At 42.4% G+C, this 14295-nt stretch overlaps 1 protein-coding gene across 1 annotated transcript in view; it reads left to right on the top strand.

Moving 5' to 3' along the window:
- Positions 1-14295, top strand: part of Nckap5 (NCK associated protein 5) — an 809936-nt gene that overhangs the window by 610240 nt on the left and 185401 nt on the right. The window contains exons 9-10 of the mRNA XM_021198000.2: positions 869-907; positions 8036-8155. Coding sequence (XP_021053659.1) covers positions 869-907; positions 8036-8155 — 159 coding nt within the window. The remainder of the gene's footprint in view (positions 1-868; positions 908-8035; positions 8156-14295) is intronic.

The following is a 14295-nucleotide window of genomic DNA, read 5'->3' as shown; positions in this document are numbered from 1 at the left end:
CTCCTCCTCCTCCTCCTCCTCCTCCTTCTTTTTTGTTTTTTCGAGGCAGGATTTCCCTATATAGCCCTGGCTATCCTGGAACTCACTCTGTAGACCAGGTTGGCCTCGAACTCAGAAATCTGCCTGCCTCTGCCTCCCTAGTGATGGAATTGAAGGCATGTGCCACCACTGTCCATCACCTCCTTTCTTCTTACAGACTCTACTAGGTCTAAGAAAAACAATCTGCTTATATCTTGCTAGTTAGAACTGTGTCATATAGGAGGAAAGCAGAGCTGGGATGTGCCCAGTCCCCAAAGTCAAAGATGGAATTTTTCTACGGTGGAAAAACTTAACAACTACCAGTTTCTATTACAAGTGGCAAACACTAGAGCGGGATGCAGGGGAAGACAGAGGAGAAACATGGGCAACACAGGAAATGGGCTGCCCTATCTCATCTGTGTATCTTTCTCTGTTGCCAGTCATGTTAAATGCAGTAAGACAGGTAAGGAACAGAAGAATCGGCAGAGATGATTACCAGCGATGTAGGGAAACTGTGCACAGATCATTAGGATGGACTCTCTTGCTGCTTGTTTTTGTAGCTTTTGTGGAATACATATGAAAAGAGATTATTTCCCTAAATATGAAAATGTGAAAGTCAAGGTGTGAATTTTCTTCCCAGCTGAATCATCATAATTAGCCACAAGGTCACGTTTGGATAGAGTAAAATATCACCCAGAAGGACATGCTTGTTATGCAGAGAAAGATCTTTTGTGGGGAGAGGGAAGAGGACTATGAGGGGCTCATTACAGGCTGGAAGCTGTGAAGGACTTGTTAAATGAGTATGCAATCATAGTCGGTTATAACCAACAACTTCCTTTCTTTTTTATAGGTAGCCAACCAAGTTGTTCGAGCTCTACTCACTCAAAAGGTAGGGTTACCTTCTACCTATTACTTGAAGTATTAATGTGAATGGAGTACCCATTACACTGCCAAACCAAGGAACCATGATCATAGATGTGGTGGAACGTTGCTGTTTAATTACTTAAGCTGGAGCTGCAAGTGTGTGTGTTGCATAAGAAGTAATACCAACACGTAGCTGATTTATTCATACATTTTGAGCTCTTGAGAAAGAGCTAGTCCTAGTTTCTCTTCTGATGCTGTGACACATAGTCACAGAAAGTATTTATTTGGCTTAAAATTCCTGATTACAGCCCAGCATGGAGCAGTCAAGACAGGAACTGGCATTATTATACCCATAGTCAAGAGCAGAGGAAGTAAAGACATGGCTTCTTGCTTCCTTGATCCCAGCTAGCTTTGTCCTCTCTTACACTTTGGGAATCACTGTCTAGGGAATGGTACTGCCCACAGTAGGTTGGAATATGTCACTTAGAAATTAAGAGAGCACCCCCTAAATATGCACTCAGACAATCTTTATTTAAACAATCCATTATTAAGACTCTTCCCAGGTGACTCTAGGTTAGGTCAAGTTGACAATTAAACTGACCAGCACAGAAATCTTTTTAAAATGAATTATTTTCAGGTCCTGAAAGAAATAGCAGACTCGTGGGTTTATCTTGAGAAGCAAACTAAAGAAGTTGGTGGGTCATTCTAGTTCCTAGGACAAGAAAGCCTTCTTGGGGACAGCATTGAAAGGGGCCTTGGACTCAACAAGAGGTCTTTGAGATTACAAAAATGTTCTAATTCCCTAAAGCTTGAGTCTATTTTTCTATGGAGTGGACATGTAGATAACACCCTTTGGTCTCAAGCTCATAAGGGAAATCTGAGATAAGAAGGTAGGAAAAGTTACTTGGGCATTATTTTGGAATCAATACAAAATAAACATAAAATTTCATATCATCTCTCCAGCTTTCTATGCGTTCAGTCTGCACACACAGAACCTGGGAGCCACAACTATTTATTACTTTGCTCATCGTTGTGACAGAATATCTGACCAAAGTAACTTCAGGAAAGAGCAGTTTATTTTGGCTTCCAGTTCAAGTATTCAGTCCAGCCAGATGCAGAAATCATAGCAGGGGTAGTATAAGGCAGCTGGTCATATTGTATCTATAGCTGAGGATTGGAGCAAGTGGTCACATTGTATCTGCAGCTGGTGATTAGGGAGATGAGTGTTGGCCTTAGGCTTGTTTCGCCTTCATATAAAGCCCAGGACCCCAGCCCGTAGAATGGTTATCCTGTATGTAGGGAGGGTCTTCCCACCACAATATTCTCAATCTAGAAATGCTCTCACGGATATTTTGAAAGGCTTCTTTCATAGATCCTGTCTATATAGTAGTCTATATTAACCACGGGAATTACAACCAGAGTGGATAAATCCATGTTTGCCCAAATTTGACAGATTTGGTACATTTTATTCAGTGATTCTTATCCTAACCACTTTTCATAGATCCTGTCTATATAGTAGTCTATATTAACCACGGGAATCACAACCAGAGTGGATAAATCCATGGTCTCAACTCTAGTTCCCTCAGATTTTGTTTATTCTAATAATTTCTTCAAAGTATAAACTTTTCTAAAAGATTCTCAGCTTTTGTAGCATCCCCTGAAGCCTGTGACTATAAAGAACCAAGTAATTTGTGCTATTGTGTCTTAATAGAAAAGAAATTTATCAGGCCTCTACCCTGTCTTGCAGATATTCTTAAATATTATTTAAATTTATATTGCACATGAACTATGATGGTATTTTTGCTAGACCTCTGTAAATTTTCCTTTAGCAAATATTTATTAACTATTTCACATTTGATATCAACATCATGTAAATAAAAAACATCTAAGTATGTCATTTAGCATTAGGATCTGTTGTAAAGAACAGATTTGTTAAATAGCTATGGCTGATGTAAGCTAAAAGACTCTTTCTTTTTCATTAATAAGTCACTAGGTAGTCAATGTAGGGCTGGTGTTACAGCTATGAGTCCATAATGTCTCTAATTTCTCTCATTTTTTTTTTCCTGTGTGATGAAGCCTCAATTCCCAGTTCTGAGTAATGGTCCAAAATAGCTGCTTTAGTGCCAGTCATTAGGCCTGCATTCCAATCAACAGAACAACAAAAAAAGATTTCGTAGAAGATAGCATATCGGCTATCTTAAAACAAACAGAACCTTTACCTATATTATTTACTTACTGTCTGCCTAGGTGCATGGGCATATACACACCTCAGCATGAAAACATATGTCAGAGGTTCTTGCCTTCCACCATGTGGATACTGGCTTAAAATTTATTCACTGAGCCATTGCACTAGCCCCCAGTTGTCTTGGAAGATGATATATAGAAGCTTCCAAAGGCCATGAATCTATCTCCTTGAAAAGACTTTGATCACAGAGCCACACCCAAGAAAACTGGTAAATGGGTCATCACTATCAGTAGATGTCCAGAAAACTATGGGTTGTTCTTTTATTGTGGAAGAAGGTGAAAATAAGATGCTAGTGGATGAAGCCAGATTTCTGCCGCTGTGTGCCTAGGTACCCTTGTCTCTTGACACCTTGGATTTTGGGGTTGCTCTGGGCTCCCTTCATTCCACAACAAAGGGAGGAGAGCCTCCGCAGCCCTGGAAACACTTCTTCTTGTCTCTTTAATGGTGCCTCGGGGGTCTGGCGCAGTGCAGAAGAAATCAGAGTCCTTAGGTCAGCCACCCCAAAGTAGCCACACAAATCCAAGTAATAGCTGGTAAACACATCCATGTCGCACAGTGAGGATGGATTTGTAGGCACACAGACAAGAGCTACCATGGGGCAGCATGCCCTAAGAACTTCACCAAGCAGGAAGCCATGCAGGGGTCTCCAGAGAGTCCTCAGGGTCACATTCTGCTAAATATGCACCTCCTGGTTTCTATAGGACTCTAAAGCTGCTTTAAAAAGACAGAGATTTCTCTTCAGTTATAAGGAGAACAGAGCTGAGGTTATAGCTTGGTGGGTAGAGGGCTTATCTGGGGTACACTGCTTTCCATTCACAGTACTGCATAAGCCTGACTCAGTGGCACAGCATTTGTAGTCTCAACAGACAGGAGAGGGGGCAGGAAGATCTGAAGTTCAAGGTCATTCTTGAATACTTAAGGAACTTGGGCTACAGGAGACCATCTCAAAAAGAAGATAATTTGCAGATAGGGAGAAATAAATGCAACCCACATGCAAATGAGAAAATTAATTCCAAAGACAGATGTACTTGACACAAGTTATATGACAGAAATTGTCAGTGATTTCTGTCATTTTTCTCTTTTTTTCAAATGTCTGTACACATGCACGTGTGTGCAAGCATACACACACACACACACACACGCACACACACACAAGTAATTTAAACGTAAAACAAAAATGTAAAAACAACTACACCATTCTCCATTAACATCATATGTGTGCATATGTGTGTGTGCACACATATGTGCACATGCACTCGTGTGTGTGTGTGTGTGTGTGTGTGTGTGTGTGTGTGTGTGTGTGTGTTAGTGCAGTACCCAAGTCCAGAAGTATTGAATCTCTTGGAACTAGAGTTACAGGGAGTTGTGAGCTGATTAAATGGATGCTGGGAACTGAACTTGGTCCTCTGGAAGACCACATACTCTTAACTGCTTAGCCATCTCTATAACCCTAAATGATCCGGTTTTAAGATATGTCATCTCTTATGACACACAAAGGCCTCTCTCCCATGGCTTCTGTTCTTTTGAGGGCAATCTTAAACCAATATAAGTCTTAGCAAGAATTGTTGAGACCAACAGCCCAGGCACACCAAGAAGAGGGCTCTGGCATGTGAACTGCACAAAAGCATCTCCCTCCCACCACATGCTGGGCTGGACAGTCAAATTGTCCCCAGGCTTGATGCCTGTGTTCCTACCGATTAACCTTCAGTGTTCCTTAAATGATACAAGAGGCCATTGAAGTTCAGGTGTTTGTATAAATACTCTGTGTAGAGGCGGGAGAGATGGCTCAGTGGGAAAAGCCCAATGACCCAAGTTCAGTTACCCGGACCACTTTGTGGAAGGAGAAAAATGGCTCCCATTGTCCTCTGACTTATACCCATACACTGTACACACATCCATCCAAAAAGCAGTGAAAATAAGAACTCAGCAGAAGATATCTTCATTTCTGTTATCTTACCCACCCAAAGAACTATCTAGCTTTGCCCCTGTGCTGCTGGGCAGTTTCAATAGTGTGGCCTCCTGCTCCTGTTTCTCCTTACAAACTGACACCTCTCTGTGTGCATTCCCTGGTGCCTCCTTCAAGTCCAGAGTGCTTGTGTTTTCCCGGCCGATGGGCACTATTAATATTTATCTGCCCCACAGTCAGGTTTTATTAATTACTTAATTAGTAGTAGTGAAAACAATTAGCGTTGGGAGCAGAGAGTGTTATGTGCATGCTGGCAACATAAATTAGCATAAGTGATAGGCAGAGGTTGGATGCCTTTAAAAAAAAAAAAGGTAGAGTGTCCGTGCCCAGAATACATGCTTCTGCCCTCTGCGCTATCTTCCTAGGGTCTTCATTCCAACCATGCACTGGGGACATAGATCAGCTAGAAACATTGTATGCCTGGGCTTCACACACTTAACCCGAAAAGATGAAAAGAGCATGCAGTGTACAGGGAGCAAGGCTCAGAAAGATTTCTTTGCCCCCATAAAGAAAACCCATGCTTCAGAGTCTGATGGTGCCTGTTCACACCGAGCCTCAGCAGCCCTGTATCTCTAGAGGCCAAGGCTGATATAGACCAAGGTTGATATGGAATAGGCTTCTAACAGCTATCATGTAGGCCAGGTATGCCCAAGCTGCGTGAGCTGCCAATGTCCCAAGACAGTTCTGAACACTGAAAAACTCGTATCACAATGTCAGGTTAGAAATGGCTGAAGAGATGGCTCAGTTGATAAAACTTTTGCCTCTCAAGTATGTGCACATGTGTCCATATGTCCATGACCCTTTTAAGGCTGAACATGGTAATATATGCATTATAATCTGAGCATCCTTTTTGGAGACTGAAGGTAGAGAGAAGAGAATTCCCAGAAGCTCCAGGGCCAGTCAAGGTCAGCATCAGGCACTGAAAGCCTGTGGGTAAGAAATGTGGGTAGTGAGGAGCAATAGCCCAGGTTGTCCTCTGACCTCCATACACATGTATGTATGCCTATAAGCGCACATGAATACACACACACACACAAACACACACACACACACACACAGAGCTCACACCATACACACTCATACAAAGTCCTTTAATAAAGGTGGGTCATCCCTGGGTTCTGGAAAACAATGCTGCCTGCTAGTACTCTCCCTGCCCTCCAGGGCCTATGTGAGCCCATCACTGTCCATAGCAGAGAACAGGTATCCACCCACCTGACTTGCTGACAAACCTGAGTTCTCTGTATTATGCAGGTTACCGGGGGATTTGACAGCATCATCTCCTCTAACATTTATAACAAACACAACAAATAAACAAGAACATCTACTTCGCTCGTACTGAATGCAGTGGTGCATTAAAAGTGAGCAAAAGAGAGAGTGGAAAAGGGACTGTGCTTGTGTTGCGGCTTTTCTTCTTATGGATATGTCAGTTAGCTGACAAGACAGGTCTACAGCAAGAAGATGACAGGAACACAAAGTGCTTTACGCTTAGAGTTGTAGCAGAGGCAATGAGGGCTTGATGGGGTCTAAACACGGGAACAGTCACCATGGGTGCCAGGAAAGGTGTCCCAAAGGGGAACATTTAATACACAGTCCAACAGCAGGTTAGGAAACTGCTCTGAAAGGAAACAGTAGATGAACCTTGAAATCCTAGGACCTAGGAAGAGGCCAGATTTTGAAGAGCCTTGAATCTGAGCTTTAAGTTTAGACCTTATCAGAGAGAGTATTACCATTGAACTCACGAAGGACTGGTACCACAGCCTGGGGGAAGGCAGCCAACTGTGGAGTCCCCAAAGGCCCTATTCAGCAGCTTCCCTGACCGTGAGCTGGGGAGGTCTTGGTAGGACTTGAACTATTGAAAGCAATTGCTTCCAACAGTGGCACAAAATGATAACTGACTGTGTTTGCTCCCTGAGACTGAGCCCAAAGTACCCCCAGACAACTGTTTGAAGGACAGGAAAGATACAGTGGTAGTTTAAATGCCTTCCTTTGTGACCAGACAGATAGCTCAGTCTGCAAAACGCTTGCCTTGCAGGCTTAAGGAACTTAACCCCAAACTGCATGTGCTAAAGGCAGGCAGGGTGGAGCACACGTGTAATCCCAGCACTGAGGATGTGGAAACACAGTATTTCTAAGCATTGCTACCTAGTAAGCTAGGTCCAAGACACTGGCAAACCTGCCCCCTGCCCAGCCCCCCAAATGAAAACCTCAAATCAGCGGCTTTGAAAACTATTGATTAACTTAATAAAATCTTCAGGATTTTTGTTTTTAATCCTGTATCAAGCAAATGATCTAAGAATGCTGTTACTCTAACCAAGTTTCCTGGATGGTACTCTAAAGGTATAGAAAAAGACAGACACACAGACAGACAGACAGACACACACACACACACACACACACGCACACTTTAATTCAGAGGTACTCCTTTCAACTAAATGCATCAGTGACTATGTGAGTCACAATGCATGAATCTCAATTCATTTCCCTAAATGACACCAGCGGCTCCATCTAAAGTGCTAGCTAGCTTCTTTAGTTCATCCGTTCTCTAGTCATTGTAAAAATACTGTTGTCCTTGCGGTTTGTACTTTATGATTGCTTTTATGAAGACATCGGAAAAGCATAATATATAGGTAGAAATGTAAATTGACTTTATATCACTAAGATTTACCGCCTTCAAAAATAGCGGACTACATTAATGCATTTCTGATTTCAAGGTGCTTTATTTATTTATTTTTGTACGATTGGTCTTCCCTGAACCTAACAATTCCATCAGACAATGGTCCATGGAAAAAAATGTAGTTCGTGACTTATTTTTCTGGAGGCTTTGAAGAATAGAATGATAGTTTTTCCTAATGTGTCTGAGGTATCATGTAAAATATAGCAGTAATATGCAGAGGCATCTTTTGGTCAGACTTTCCTTTCTCTCTTTGTGGTTTTTTTTATAGGATCTAAGGGAGGAGTGTGTAAAGTTGAAAACAAGAGTGTTTGACTTGGAGCAACAGAACCGAGCACTCAGCCTCCTGTTCCAACAGCGAGTCAGACCAGCTTCTGACGTGCTCCTCCAGGTATGTGTTTATGTGGAAAACCGCCTTTGCTCCTAAAAATCTCGTCAGGAAGCTATGCACACTCAAAGCTTTCCAGCCTCCCCAGGTGTAAGTCATATTGCACCAAAATCTCAGTGCTTCTCTGTCTCAGGTGTCCTTGAAGTGACTGTCTCTCAAAATCTATACTTTGGAAAATTACTTTCTCGTAAAGAAAAACTCCAAAGAAGAGTACACAGGCAAAGGGAAGATGAGGCGTGTAGTCCTCTGGGTTGGAGAGACGCCACAGTTGCAGCCTGCTTAGCATGACCACCTGGGTTTAATGCCGGGAACCTACATTTACAAAGCCAGGTGTGGTGGCATGTGTTTCTATTCCCAGTGCTAAGGAGGCAGAGAGAGACAGGTGGCTCTTTGTCCAGCTAGTCTAGCCAAATGGCAAGTTCCAGGCAAAAGCAAGAGACCCTGTCTCCTATAACAAAGACAGTGTCCTAAGGAACAACACTTAAGGCTGGCCTCTGGCCTCTGAATCCAAGTGTGTATGTATGTATGCAGATTTTAATGAACACACACACACACACACACACACACACACACACACACACGAGACACAACATATTCTCCACTAAGCTAAGTAGAACCATGACACAGACTTGGGATATGACGGCTCTGCAGAGCATCATTGCCCTCCCATTCTGTGACAAGCAAGGGAGTTTTAGGGAATGCTGAAGCACACATCTTTACTTCAAGCTCACTATTATGCAAGTGGCAGCTGGGATTCGTGTGACCTGTGACTTTCTGTGGTCCTCTCACCATGCTTCGTGGACTGTGTCTTAGTGACAGCGAGCGACTCTCCAGGACCTTTGTCTGAGAGCTCTCTGTGCAATCTGCCCGTAGGTACCTTCCCAACTTGCACAGAACCGTCTCATTTTGAAACCAACCCCGAGAGAGCATGAGAGAAATGTCACGTGGCAGGGGACATGCGATTGTCACAGGAGGCTGGAGGGTTAACCTCTGCTTTTTCCCACAATGCAGTTCTTAATGTACATGTTTATTCAGACTGGATCGCATGCACAAGCTCTGCTCAGAGTTTTTCTGCTCTGTGATGTCAGAGGCAGCGGTGTGGATTCACAGGGGTCTGAACAGTCTGTCAAAGACAGCTCACAAATTGCTTGGTCTGATAGACAAGGTACCTAGTGACCTTTGAGACTCTACTGGCCAGCAGCAGAGCCATTGCCTGTGGTCTATGGTGGGTTATTTAAATTCCTACTTGAAGTTTTTACTCTAAACACTGGGGAGATATTCAGGGTATAAATTACTTGTTTGCAAGCATGGAGAGCTATCCTCAGAGCATCCCTAAAAATAAAAACGGTTATGGCACACAGCTGTATTTCTCATAGGGAAGAGAACCCTGAAGCTCACTGAGCAGCTCAGCAAGGTGTGGGCCAATAAAGAGAGACATTTTCTCCAAAAGATAGATGGCAGCGTGGGAATGCCACCTGAGGATAGTCTCTGGCCTACACACACACACACACACACACACACATACACACACACCACATGTGTGCACATGCTCACCAGGCATACATACAAATTGCATTAAGTTAAAGTTAGCTTCCTGTGATCCACTAGAAATATACCAGGGAGTACAAACCTTGCTCATACCAAATCAGACAGTATATTAGTAGAGCATTTCCATCATCATTAGAAATTTTCCTTGCACTATTTTCTCAGTGGTTGAGTTCTTCATGTATTCTCTGCATTTTGGCATAAACGTCTCAGTACTCCTCTATGGAATGATGAAAGGCTGCAATCCATAGAAGGAAACAGAGTTAGTACAACAGTATCAAGAGGTAGCCCCACCCCTAATTTCAAATTAGGAGAGCTCTTTGAATTACAAAGTTGATCTCATCTCAGAAATTGATTTCCTCTCTGCTTTATCTGTTGGAACATAATTTATAATTTATGGCTCAGAAGTTGTTGGCGGGCCACAGGGAGAAATCGTGTGTGTCCATTTTGTTCTCTGGACCTGACCACCGTCAGTGTTTGTCATTGGGGATCATGGATTTGTGAGAGGCGTCATTTCTTCTGCAATTTTACAATCAAGATCTGATGTTGCAATTACATTTAACAGCTGTTGCCTGCTCATGAATTTTTCCATTTTGCTTGTTCTAACTCAAGGCTTTTCTAGAGCAGTGTTTAAGGATCTGCAGTCCCTGTTTATAAATCCTGATGGTTTATTTATGGAGTAAACACATGTGCCAGAGACAGTACAGCTTTTACATTGGTCCTCACAAATTTCTGACATGCGTATTTAAGTGGCAAGGGCAGATGATCAGGCGACTATCCACAGACCACGGTTCTATCCTTTGGGTTTTAGTTACCAAAATGTATATGCTTCACCAAGGAATTTTCACTTCATGAACCATCCTGCAATAAGGAATCCTTGCTAAAGGTAGCCCTTTAACCTATTAACCCCCCCCCAAACAAAAACCTTATCTATTTAAACCCTTAACCCCCAAAACAACTTTCACCTCTTTCACAAATTGTACCTCTCAGTAGTGGTCCATCATCAAGGAAAGTCAGGGAAGAAACTCAAGGCAGGAACTCTGGAATCAGGAACTGAAGCAGAGGTCTGGAGGATTGCTGCTTCCTGGCTTGCTCCTCATGGCTTGTTCAGCTATCTTATAGTACCCAGGACCACCAGCCCACAATGTGGTTGGCCCTTCTGCATCAGTCATTAATCGTGACAATACCCTATAGACACCAATCTCACAGAAGCATTTTCTCAATTAAGATTCCTTCTTCTCAGATGTACCCAGGTTAATGTCAAGTTGACAGTCATGACAGGCTGTTAAGAGACCCATGAAGAACAATGATAGACTATAATGACTAGTGAGATGATTAATGTTAACCTTCAACTTGTTAGAACCTACAAGTAGCTGGGAACAGAGTCTCAGTAAGGGACTATCTAGATCAGGTTGGTTGGTTGAGGCTGTCTGTAGTGGTCTGTCTTTAATGCTTTAATGTGGGAAGACAAAGTGCCCTGTGGGCGGCACCATTCCATTAGTTTGGACCTTGGATTATATAAGGATAGAGGAATCTAGCTGAGCACAGAGCATGCGTACATTCATTGTTCTTGACTGTGGATGTGATATGACTAGGTGCCTCGAGTTCCTGACATGACTGCCCCGCAATAATGGACTGTAGCCTGGAATTACAGGCAGAGTAAATATGTTCTCCCCTAAATTGCTTTTTGTCAAGATATTTTACCACAGCAACAGAAATGAAAGCAGAACACCTGCTGTCTAACACCTGTGTGTCACAGTCATCCTTAGAGGAAGTAGCAGGATTTGTCGTTGATCTATTTTTTTATTTCGCTCACAACATAGTTTTCTGATGTTGCTTTGGGGATTAAGTGAGAACTTGTACTCACCATGGAGATAAAAGAGAAACCACCTGAGCTTGCTTTTCACCTATTGACACTTGGTAATTATTTGTTGAATAGGATAATGAATACGCACTAAATCCAGCCGGCGAGTTGGGAGGTTGATTTGCATAAACATAAGGGAACTTTGTGCTCTCTCTTTTTCTGAAAATTTCTCATTTTTATATGGAGGCCTGATATCCTGTGTAGCTATGCAGAGAGTTTCAAGGCTTCGTGAGGAAATATAATAAAGTAACCGGTGTATACCTGGCTGTAAAAACTACAGACCCTACAGCTGCTCCCTGTGGACTCGGGAAGAAGTTCCCCCCTACGGATACCAAGTCATTTCCTTTAAGTTTTAGGAACCTGTTTAAATCTCCCTCTGAAGAAGACAGCTCAACAAGTCTTAACTATTTCATGTAGCCTCCCCAAAGGCCATATAGAAAGATGATGATTAGATTCATGATGGCTTAGCTAGATAAATTGTGTCAGGAAAAGGCATCTGTAAGTCATAACCAATTCAAAAAAATACGGATCTAAGAATTAGCTGACAGGTTCCAGTCACTTACAAATAGAGCAGGGTAATCAGGCACAGCAGTCAGGCGGCTGAGGCAGGAGAGTCATTGACTTCAGGATGTCAAGGGCATCTTAGGTATCATAGTGATACCACAAACCAAGCAAGGCAACATCAACCACTGAACACAGCTCCGTCCACTGCTGAGGCTGGTGACCACTAACCTAAAATTTAAAATGTGGAGCTTGGTAATGAGCTGTCTCTCGATTCTAGTTTGTGCTGTGATATCTCTGGGAGTAGAAGTAGCTGTAAATCGGGCTCAGGAGACCCCGTTTTGTTCAGATAACAATCAGACAAAATTGTAAAGAACCAAGACGTTAGTGCAGAAAATGAACTCCTGAAGTCCTGTCAGAGGCTGGCATCTCAATCCTGTCTGAATCTATAAATAGCCAAAGCTAGATGAGTCAATGGACATTGTCTCTTCTGGAAAGTCACACAGAATAACACTGTTTGCTTCATAACTGCTGACCATTGTGGTAGAGCTTCTCTGTCAGTTATCCTAGCGTTCTCTCATCCATTCGGTTAGAGGTTCACCAAGAATGAATTATTTCACTAACTCAGTTTGTGCATAGAGTACACATCATGCAATTATGGAATTCCAAACTTAATAATGTGGGGTTGGCAAGATGGCTTAGCCTGAAAACCTGGCTTCAGCCCCTAGAACCCACATAATAGAAAAAAGAACTGACTTCCCCAAGTTGTTCTCAGATCTCTATATATTCTGTACTGTGATTCAGCTGCCCCCCAGGTAAGGTTTTAAAATTAAAATTGTAATTTTATACAAACTGTATTATATAATAACTGTAGTGGGTATCAGTGAGTTAGTTTTGTAAAACAAGTTCCAATGTTCCCAACTCCTCTATAAAGGCAAATGGAATCAAGGACTTCAGGATTGCACTAAATAATTGGTGTATAACTATAACAAAATTACAGGCAAAATTGAATTATATTAAATGTAGGTAATTCTGCATGTGAACTGCTCCTCAAGTATTTGTTAGTTTCCTTATTTGTTTGGCTTTTGTTTGTTAAGGAATGGTGTGTTGACTTATGGCCTATATACATAGAACAATCACTCTACCACTGAGCTATATCTCAGATCCTCAAATGGCTCTAAAGGAAGACTCCAACAATAAGATCTATAAACAAGAACCCATCTTTGGCTATAACAAAATGTGACTGAACAAACATGTAGAAAACACCATGTTACACTGCGTGCTGGTAAATTCAGAGCTGGTGCTGATCTGATCTTTTACACTCCTATGAGATAGGGCTGAGCAGTGCCTCATTGTGTACACTGTGTACATGGAGATACACATGGAAAGAAGCTACGTAACACAGCTGCAGCTCACAGTGGAGGCTTCAATTTAGAAAGATCATGAAACAGATTCCATCAGTACCCAGGAGTCACTCTTGAAGGAACTTTTGAATAAGCAAAAGAACTATCGTGTGCATGCATGTGCGTGTGTGTGTATGTGTGTGTGTGTGTCTGTCTGTCTGTCTGTCTGTCTGTCTGCCTGTCTGTGAGTTTGGCAGCCAAAGGTGTCTCTCTCTACCTTGTTTTTTGAGACAAGGTATCTTCTGGGCCTGAGGATCCACCTTTCTGCTTCCCCAGCACTGGGATTACAAGACACACTACTGCTTCTAGATTCCTTTCCCTTGCAGCTAATGGATGCAATCATGTCCTCATGCTTGCAATATAAGCTTTGCCAACAGAACCATGTTTCCTGTCCAAAGACCATGATTCATATTCTCATTCTAAGTGATGAACAGGCCCACATGTGACCAGACACATTTCAAAACTTCCTCGGTACAGTAACAGGAAGGGACCCACATTGTAATAATTTCTAGAAGGTTCCTGCCATCTAACTTTTGCCCCTCTCTTCTATGTACTGCCTGTGTCATCATTATTCTGATAGGATTTTATTCTCATATATTCAAATGGAGACAGTTGTTTTGTTTTGTTGTTCTGCTTGCTGATTGGTATTTCAAAATGTCCTACTGCCCATACCCGTGTCATGGATATAGAAATAACGCTGTTGTGTCTGTTATTCACACCAAGGGAAAGAGGGTCTGACATCTTAGAAACAAGGTATGAAGACACTATTGCACATGCCAGCAAGATTCTGCTGAAGGGACCCTGATATAGAGGCCTCTTGTGAGGCTATG

Source organism: Mus pahari, chromosome 5 (assembly GCF_900095145.1).
Source record: "Mus pahari chromosome 5, PAHARI_EIJ_v1.1, whole genome shotgun sequence".
NCBI classification, from domain to species: domain Eukaryota; kingdom Metazoa; phylum Chordata; class Mammalia; order Rodentia; family Muridae; genus Mus; species Mus pahari.
This window is presented reverse-complemented; position numbering and strand designations above follow the sequence as displayed.